This window comes from Musa acuminata, chromosome BXJ2-4 (genome assembly GCF_036884655.1).
Source record: "Musa acuminata AAA Group cultivar baxijiao chromosome BXJ2-4, Cavendish_Baxijiao_AAA, whole genome shotgun sequence".
Lineage (NCBI taxonomy): Eukaryota > Viridiplantae > Streptophyta > Magnoliopsida > Zingiberales > Musaceae > Musa > Musa acuminata.
Genome location: NC_088341.1, coordinates 36,725,368 through 36,735,097, shown reverse-complemented (window position 1 = coordinate 36,735,097; position 9,730 = coordinate 36,725,368). Strand labels below are relative to the sequence as shown.

The window sequence follows — 9,730 nt, the reverse complement described above, 5'->3', positions numbered from 1 at the left end:
GGACTTAGACTTTGGATGCGGTGAGGTGGGAAAAGATGCACCGATGAGGCAATTTACAACGCACTAATGATGTGGAAACAATCACGCCATTTCCATGTTTTAGGTTTTTGTTTGGAATGTTCTATGACAATTATTAAGTAGCTGTCATGTATTCTTAAGGAAGAAGGTTGAGACCCACCCGATTTCTTTGGAATGGTCGTACGATTAATTATAAATTATATTTAGTATCTCGATCTTTATATATTTAAAAATTATATTATGATCCTTATATTTACGAAAGTAAATTATTTAATTTCGTTTCCGTTTATGTCGTCCGCTCTGTTTTTAGAAATATTATAGATTTTTCATGATATTTTCGTCAGCAAAGTCAACCAAGAAAAATGAGCTTAAATATTTTATTTTTATAAATATAAAAATCTCAATATAATCTTTGAAAGTATAGGGATCGAAATGCTAAAGTAGCTTGTTACAGGAATAAACTATAATTAACCTCAAATAATTTGTTGAAAGTCTCTATCATGATGACAACGACAATGATTATAACTATTATTATCATTAAAAATTAAATCGATAATATCTTGACTATTTGGGATTAGTTGCATAAATTTATTGTTACCGTTGAGATTTACGAAAAAATATATTCTCTATCACATTAAAAATATATAAATCTTTACTTATAGAATAAAATAATTTTTTAACGTATTTTTCCATCTATACTCTATGACTAATTATAATAATTTATTTTAAATAATATAGCATTTACATGTTTTTTTTTATAACTTATGTTCATTCTATCTTAAATATTTTTTTCTTATTTATTTATCTACATGATTTTTTTTCTTATTTTACAATATTCCTACAATAATGTTGACCAAGGAAGAGTCAAACATTTCATAAGAATCCCAATAAGCAAAGATATACGTGATTTGGTTCTCCTCCCCATGCGATTCATTGCAAGTAATAAAAGAACGAGAAAAGCTTCCTGGAAGATACACACATCGAGGAGGTTAATTACCATGCAAAGGATTTACAGTTCATAGAGCATATCATATATATGAATATGGAGATGAACGTAATCATACTTGATGATGAGTGTTCCTCATGTACATTTAGGGTACAAAAGATCATGGCTCCCTTAACACGATCATGACATTTTGGTTTGTAGCTTTGTCTTTCATTCACATCACACTGGATCTAGAAATCTTCCTTGAATTCAGAAAAAGTGATGTGGTTTTTGGTGATAAAATGCAAAAAAATCTTGCTCAATTCTGCAAGACATGAGATAAGGATCATCAAGTGAAGCAGCATTTTGTGGTTGCTTGGATCATTCCTCTCCCCTTGCCTGCTGTCACTGTATCGCTATCTCCACATTGATTGTGTTAGGGAAGGGGAGTTGCATGATGCACGTCCTTTTAAACGCCTTAACACAACCCCTCTGCTGTGCTCTCCTACGAAGAGGATCTCTCTCTCTCTCTCTCTCTCTGTGTTTGGGTGACTATGCATCATGTTTTGATCTTTGGTGCCTGCACAGAGGAGCAGGAGATCAGGAGAAGCGTCGATGATCCTCAAGCGCGGCCTGGCATCGTCGTGGATCGAATCCAACGCTAGAGGTACTTGGGACAAAGCATCGTTTTCTTCTGAAGCTACCTACTTGCTTTCGTTCTCCCTTGAGGCCTTCTCCCTTCATCTTCACTGGCGGTATCTGACGCTTCCAGGGCCGAGACCAGTAGCCCTTTAATGTGTCCATCGACCCCACCCCCATCCCCACTCCTCTGTCACCGTGCCTCGTCTTCCGGGAGTACTCTTCTGTTACCAGGGCGAAGTCGAATGTTCTCCATCGTGATGCTCGTCGTAAAAGGTGTGAAGATGGAGTTGCTTTCAGTGAGAAGGTACGGAGAATACTGGCGCAGAAGTGTCGCTGTGTGCGGCGGAGATTGCGTCGGCCCGCAGGAAGAAAGCGTCGGCCGAGAACATAAGAGACCTTGGCTCTCGTCTCTCCAGCCCATCCTTGCACTGTGTTCTCCGGCGAACATAGGACAGTGCGGAGAGTTCTTCGAGGTTGGTCATCCTGTAGGAAGCACGAGAAGCAACTCCATCTTCACACCTTCCTTCGCTCTACTGAACAAAGGCGGTAGAGAACAAACGACGAGAGAGCACCAGAGGCGGGAGGTACTCTTTGACTTCTCCCTGGTTTTGCTCGATTAGAGAGGTGTGCTCCCAGAAGAAGAGGCATGGCGACAGAAGAATGGGGTTGGGCACATTAAAGGACTATAGGTTTTGGTTCTTGAAGCGTCGAAAGACGACGCTAGTGGCGATCAGGCGAGGTCTTAAATGAAGCGAGATGGGTGGCTACCGGAGCCACCATCGCCTTCCTCGCCCACTTCGGCCGACTCGAGAGGACGAAAGCAGGTAGTAGAAGCAAAAGATTCTTTGACCTATGAATCTGTGGCGTTTGAATGATCCACGACGAGAACAGGCAGCGGTTGAGGATCATCGACGCTCCTCCTGATCTCCTGTTCGCTGATGCAGGCACGAAATATCATAACTTGATGACATGAACCTAAAAATTATGTTTATGCATGTCCTTATAATTAATCTCAATAATTTCAATATGTTGAATTTTAATTGATCCTTATACCCTCTAAAAATTACCATGTTATGATTTCTATGTATATTTTTTAGTCTATTTTTTATTATATTTTTATTTCTATTAGCAACTGGTAATTTCGGAGAGATATCTAACTAATATGATATATATATATATATATATATGAATATTTTATCTAAAAAAATTTAATATTGAGTTTTTCTCATATGATGCTTCCTTAATTGATTTTTATTTTATGTGTCTTTTTTTTCTCAATTTGATAAAAATACCCTCGACCACTATTACCCTTTCCTTTTCCCTTCCTCATCGCTCGTGCTTCCTTATCACAATGAGAACAACAAGTAGACTAAAGGTGAGTGGCAAGGGTGTCAATGTCGGTGAGAATGTCAGTGGTGAGGTCCTTCATCGATCTAATCATTGGTCGCACTACCTTTATCGTTCGCTTATTGACTCTCTCGTCACTCATCTCAATTTTATCCATTGCTCTCATCATGATAAGGAAGGGCAAGCGACCAGAAAAGATGAAAGAGGAATGAAGTGAAAGAGAAAAAAGAGGGGAAAGAGGACTCGCTTACTGTGAGAGCAAAGGACAATGACAATCGATGATAACGAGTGAAAGACCGAGAGTTCTTTTATCAAATTGACAAAAAAAATCATCTTAAATAAAAATTAATTAAAGGATATTATTTGATAAAAACTCAATATTGAGAATTCTTCTAAGGTAAAATACTATTGACTCTCTCTCTCTCTCTCTCTCTCTATATATATATATATATATATATATATAGTGTGTGTGTTTGTTGAGAGAGATTGTGAGCGAGTCAATAGCATATAGTTTCAGGGTAAAACGGTCATAACACACATAAGATAAACGGATAAGATGAACTCAAGTCCCAGCCAACCAAGCTGCAGAGGAGAGAGAGCAGAGCAGAGCAGAGTAGAGCACGGCACAGCCCAGGCGAGAGCAGAGCAAACCAGTAGCAGACATGGATGCCAAATTGCTGCATCCTTCCCTCTATCCCAATCACTGCTACCTCAGAAGGGCACGCCCTCTCTCGACCTCCCTCACCCGCCTCCGTCTCCATCTTCTCCGAGCGACCAACGAGAATGAAGTCGCAAGCACGGGTGACAAGCCCAGCGGTGACTCAGCTGCAGCAGCGGACACCGCATCAGTCCCCGCGTCGCCGTCCCGGCCGCCACCGACCACCCTCAACATTAGGTACCGGCGACGGTCGCGGAACCAGGCCCGGCAGCAGAGCGCCAGGAAACCCCCGCCGAAGAAGGACTGGGAGTCCATGACGCTGGGCGAGAAGGCGGTGGAGATCTATGTGGGGGAGAAGGGCCTCCTCTTCTGGCTCAACAAGTTCGCCTACGCCTCCATCTTCATCATCGCCGGAGGGTGGATCCTCTTCCGCTTCGTCGGCCCTTCCCTCGGCCTCTACCAGCTTGACTCTGCTCCTTTGCCCCCGTCCGCCATTTTCAAAGGCTGACTATAAGCCCTTTCAACTATTATCTCCTGTACTACTTTGTCTTCATCATAATGAACAACAAGTTGCTTAATTCTCATCCATAATATTCAAATCTTACTTGTCTTTTACAAAACAATCATTTACAATGAAGTTATTCATCTTGTATTGATGAGCAAAACTATCATTTGCAATCCTTCATCAACAAATCCATGCATTGACAACACAAGAAAACAAATCAGATATTCCAAACAATTAAACTGGACCAGCATCAGCATCAGCAGCAGCGGCGGCGGCTCGTTTTCTCAACCTGTTGCGGGTCACAAGAATTGCCTCCTCCATGGCCGTCTGCTCTGGTGGTGGAACTGAGACTTTTACGGATTCGGAATTGTCTGTGTCAACCTGCATTGGCTCCTCACTTGGAGAGGGCGGGTTAGCGGTTTCTGAATTTTCCGTAAGAGAGACTGGTTCTTGAGGCTGGTCTGGAGATGCTGCTACTGGCTGGAGACTTGCATCTGCCTTCCTCGATTCTTCCTGCGGCTGGCTCTTGATGGGACTGGGTGGAGCTCTTGTTTCTTGTGGAGACGGCTGAGATGGTGCAGGTTGGTGAGCAGGTGGCGTTGCAGAAGGTAACTGAGGTTCTTGCTGTGGCTGCTGAGTTTGCTGCAGCTCCATGAGATTTTACTCAGTGTGGAATTTTCCAAGATGCAGGCAAGAAACAGAGACTGATATACAAACATATATATTGAAGCCATAATCTTGTCATGATCTTATCAGGACTCTTGTAAGATTACTAGATCATGAGTATAATCCACAAAAGAAGAACCAAAAACAACAAGCACAAGGAAGAAACCAACTTGAATTCAGTTATCATCTGTTCTTCATATTATCATCAATGCTATCACTTTTCAAAGTTCAAATTTACAATTTTGTTTTTTCCTTTAAGAAAGGTTCGTTGCAGATTACCAAGCACATCATCATGTGATCATAGTTGCGAGCACCATGCAAGAGTCACAAATTAGGTTTAAGCATATAGAATGCTATAATACATATGTACAAGACAAACAGATTTCTAATTTTATCCAAACAATTATCCTGTCTTCTATAAGTTTTTAAGAGTATAAACATGTTTGGTAAAGACAACCACATTCTGCATCTTTTAGAGCCTGTTTTCCGCCTAAGAGCATGAAGTAGACTGTAGATTCCATGAAAGGGAGTATATTGATAGCCTGTGGTCTTTCAGCAAATGTGGAGTGAGTGAAAGCAATTGTGGATGAGGGAAAGCTCAAGCATGAGCTGCAAAGTGGGAACATGAATGAGTGCCTAAGTGTTCTAAGAATGCTACTTGTAAGCCAACTAATAGAATGAAAATGAAAAAGGAAGAAAGTTGTGGCAGGTGGACAGTTCTGAAAAGAGGATATGAATGGAACACAACTTGATAAAGGTAAAGCCATGGTCCTAAAAAGTGGATGCATCATTAAGATGCAATTAATGATGCAGTGTACATGTTAAAGGCCAGCATCAACTGTTGAACCACCAAATTGGTTTATCCACATTTTTTGCTAGGCCCCAAGTAAAACAATTCATCCAAGTACAAACTAGATACTGCAACACAAGGATATCAGAAACTACAGATGAGGAGTCTATATCACACTCCAAATAACAAAGACTTCTCTTTCAAATTGTGTAAAAAAATCCAAAGCATTTCTATGAGAAGCATATGCCAACCATGACATTATTTTGCAAACCAGGTGAAAAATGATATATTATACTAAAGCTAATCTGATTTTGGATCCAGAAAACGGCATCATTCAAAAAAAGATGAAAACATCACAAAGAATTTTCAATGGTGAAATTAATGCATTAAAACTCTCATCCTTTGTCCAACTTATTTTGCACTTTTTCAATCAATATCACTAATAATATACACATCAAGCATAGTTATAATTTCACATGTATAACTAAAACTTCATTCTGCAGCTCTATTCCTGAATTCCTAAATGACTTAGTGACTAATTAAGGCAGGCAGGTGCCCCAAACTGGCCTTGTCTTTGATGCCTCCACAGTCCAAGGCCAACCAATAGGCACCATTCTTCAATATTGGAATATGAAAGTTAGATGGATAAAGTAAATACCAAAATATTTATTTTTGTCAAGTTATATTATTTTTTTACATTCTTAGAGGTGAAGAAAATTTAAACTTTTATTGTTTCATTCATTCAAAAATATTTTATAACTTCTTATATTTGTACTCATAAATAGATATCATAAGATTGATACCTACATGCAATTTTTCACACTCCTCTATCAAATTTAATCTTCCTATTTTCCATCTAATAAAATCCATGACAATTGCCCCAGAGTCAACTTATCATGTTTGTTTGTGGTGAAAGAAACAACAGAATGACCAAAATTTAGTACCTAAAATGAAGCAAGTTGCAATCTTTATAGCATTGAACAAGGTAATTTTAAATGAGTTAAACCTGCCAAAGATCTAATAATTTGATACAATTATTTTCAGGACAAGTACAGATCCTCAAGAAATAATCCACAGCCGTCAAAATTCATGCTCAATATCTATGCAGAAAGAGAAAATTGTTGACACCAATAAAAGGAAAACCTCATCATAGACCTACAGCAAGAAAAAGCTATAATTGAAGACTTCAAGGACCGCATTGTCCTAATCAACCATACCTGGAAAGTACGTGTTCTTGGTGCTTGTATCAATAAGGTAGCTTGGTTCAAAATCTCAACAAAACTTGTCTGGCCATAGCTAGTAGCCTTCTGCCAATACATCGACATGAAATCTGCAGCTCTTGCTCTTAACTCAAGCAAATTATGATCGATGTCAGTTTCATGCTTCGCGATATATGGCCTGAAGTAAGTTTCATATACATATGTTGTTCCCTGAAAAAAATTATATTTATATGATTAGCATAGGAAAACAAGATTCAGTCAGGGTGGACATCAAAGAAATTAACTTGCAAGAAAGTTGAAGTAAAGAATGTCATACTCTTGTCTTTGGATACCATAGATATATATAAAATGCCAATTTTGCCTCGCAGTACATTGGAAACCTTCAAAAGATACAAGGAAATAAGAACACAAACCGGCAAGAATAGAACTGATGACAAGCATCTAGAAAATATCATTAATAAAAAGCTAAAAAACTTGCTTACCATGAAAAGAAAAGATCCCCAAATCTCTCCAAGATTGCCATCAATGCGACTACAATCCTGCAAAAGAATCAAAATGCAAGCCATCTTTGCCAGACATAGAGAAGAAAGTTGAGCAGATGGACTGACCAATACTGGCACCAGAAACGCAACTGCTCAATTCCTGGTTTGTTCAATTCCACAGTCTTATAGCACAAATAGGCCGGGTAAGCATACCCAAGAACCAGTCTGCGAATCACATAACAGTTCTCTCAGCGAACAAAACCAACAACCCAGAGCATTAAGATCATGAATGCTTACATCAAAGCTCTACTGACAAATAAACCCATCATGATGGATGATCCACAACCGTTTCTTACTGATCACTCTCCACAAGTTCATACAAAAGGCTGCAACATTACCAATTAAAATCTAAGTAGCAGATCAACTATTTATAATCCACAAGGAAAACCATCGTATAAAAGGAAGGATTTGGAAAAGCTTGACCACAAGGAGAGAAATTTATCCCACTTTATCCGATCAAAAATCTCTGGCACAACTCCATACGACAACGCGAACTAAATAGAAATCGGAAGCACCATCTCGCCCTGCAGACCACACGAGTTCATCAACAGAGCATCTAAAGCAAGCGATTACAAGCGAGAAAGTCAACGAAACGAAGAGGAGAAAAGGTCGAACCTTTGACGAGGAAATAAGATCGCCGGCGCAGACTTGGGAGATGATTCAGGGGGAATGGGGTGGTATTTATTCGAAGAGGATCGAAACGAGAGAGAGAGATGACGACGATGATGTCGTCGCTGTCTACATCGCTCTCAATCCGCAGCCGAAATCCTACGTCAAGTTGCCCGATCTGGAGAGTAGGCGAGGTCGTAGAGAATGGACGGACGTGATGAACAGAGCGCGGTGGGCGAGATCATCAGCCGTTCAAATGGAATGATCAAGGCGGGTTGCTGAGAAGATGAGCGGCCGTGATCGTTGTGGGACACCTGAATCAACCGCACCAACTCAATTCGGTTGGCACGCGGCCATTTGGTACATGGCATGTTTAATCTTTAACCACTATAAATTAAATAGATTAATATGATTATTTAAGAAAATTTTAGATTCACTATATATAAGACACTCCTACATTTCATGCTTTAGCAATGCAATACTAATCTACATTGGCATGGAATGTGTTAGTGAACCTTTACGTCATGGCTGAGATGTTAGCACGGCTCGGTTCGATCTCAGATGCGTGAGATTGCTCACATTGATGCTCAGGTGGTGGAAGCGAGCGTTGGGTCAGGTTGAATTTGAGTCTTATCTCTCGAGTGGGGTTTTCTCCCTTGGCGGGCGGCCTACTTCTTTGTCAAGCTCCTGCACATAGGCTGAGGTCGAGAGGAGGATTTCTCGACTCGACTCCTCCGAAGTTTAAGTTAGCATTGAGTGGAATAAGGGGGAGTTGAATGCTCGAAGTCTTTCCCCTTGACATTGGTTAGGGGGTTGGCTTTTATACCTGCAAAAGGAGGTCGGATGTATACGGTACGTTAATGGTTGCTGACTTCTCGAGCAGCTAGCTTATACCTCACGGACAAGCGTCGACTGACCTATATGAACCCATGTCGTGTGGCACAGTTCCAAGCTTTCTGGAACAACTTTGCAGTATTCGACGTCAACCTATATGGGCCCACATTGTGTGGAGCCATTCTGAGCTTTTTGGAATGGCTTTGCAGTGTTTGACGCCGAGTTGTACGGCCCCCAAACAGTGCGAGGGCTTGTGGTCGACCTCCTAGGGTCCGAGGTGTTGTGTTATGTTAGCCTAAAGCTCCTTTGTTAGCATTGTCATGGTCGTTGACTATTGTCACGTGGATGGTGCTGAAAAATGCCATATCATAATGAACCTTGACATTCTGATTTGGCCCTAGTGTCACAATCTTCTGAATGGACCCCTTCTCATGTTCATCCTTGAATAAGCAAGATAATAAACAGTGACCTCTTCTCCTATTTGATCAAATAAATAGATAGTTTTTTTTTCTTAAAATATTTATCATAATAGTGATAGGGCATATTCTGGTACTACCCCCGCGACAACAGTCAATAGGCACATCAATACCAACGTGGAGTCTCAGGGTTGATATGGTGCATTATGTCGACATGACACCTCGGACTCGGATGAGACATTATCTGAGACTATACAAGACAATGATGTTGCATAGCACAAAGCCATTCTGGAAAGCTCGGAATGGTACCGCGCGACATGGATCCATGTAGGTTGGTTAGTGCTCGCACAGGAGGTACAAGTCACTCGCCTGAGGAGTCGACCGCCATTAACATATCATGTATGATCAACCCTCATTCACAGGTATAAAAGCCAACCCATGATTAACGTTTAGGGGAGGACATCGATCACTTCAACTCCACTTAACCCCACTCAATACTGACTTATGCTTTGGAGGGGTTGAGTCGGGAAATCCCCCTCTTGACTTCGGCCTGTGTGC

At 40.6% G+C, this 9,730-nt stretch overlaps 2 protein-coding genes across 2 annotated transcripts; one reads left to right on the top strand and one right to left on the bottom strand.

The window, feature by feature from the left end:
* The first annotated feature begins 3,503 nt into the window (after positions 1–3,503).
* Positions 3,504–4,174, top strand: LOC135610629 (uncharacterized). The gene has a single exon (XM_065105384.1). It carries the CDS (start codon positions 3,595–3,597, stop codon positions 4,096–4,098), a length of 504 nt encoding a protein of 167 aa, XP_064961456.1. The 5' UTR covers positions 3,504–3,594; the 3' UTR covers positions 4,099–4,174.
* Positions 4,175–4,217: 43 nt separating this feature from the next.
* Positions 4,218–8,086, bottom strand: LOC103979363 (HVA22-like protein i). Its single transcript, XM_065105383.1, has 8 exons — positions 7,929–8,086; positions 7,761–7,837; positions 7,551–7,639; positions 7,380–7,478; positions 7,254–7,310; positions 7,088–7,151; positions 6,769–6,981; positions 4,218–4,737 (listed from the first exon to the last, which is right to left on the bottom strand). The coding sequence occupies exons 3-8, from the start codon at positions 7,580–7,582 to the stop codon at positions 4,330–4,332; spliced, it is 873 nt and encodes a 290-aa protein (XP_064961455.1). The 5' UTR covers positions 7,583–7,639; positions 7,761–7,837; positions 7,929–8,086; the 3' UTR covers positions 4,218–4,329.
* Between the last annotated feature and the right edge of the window lie 1,644 nt (positions 8,087–9,730).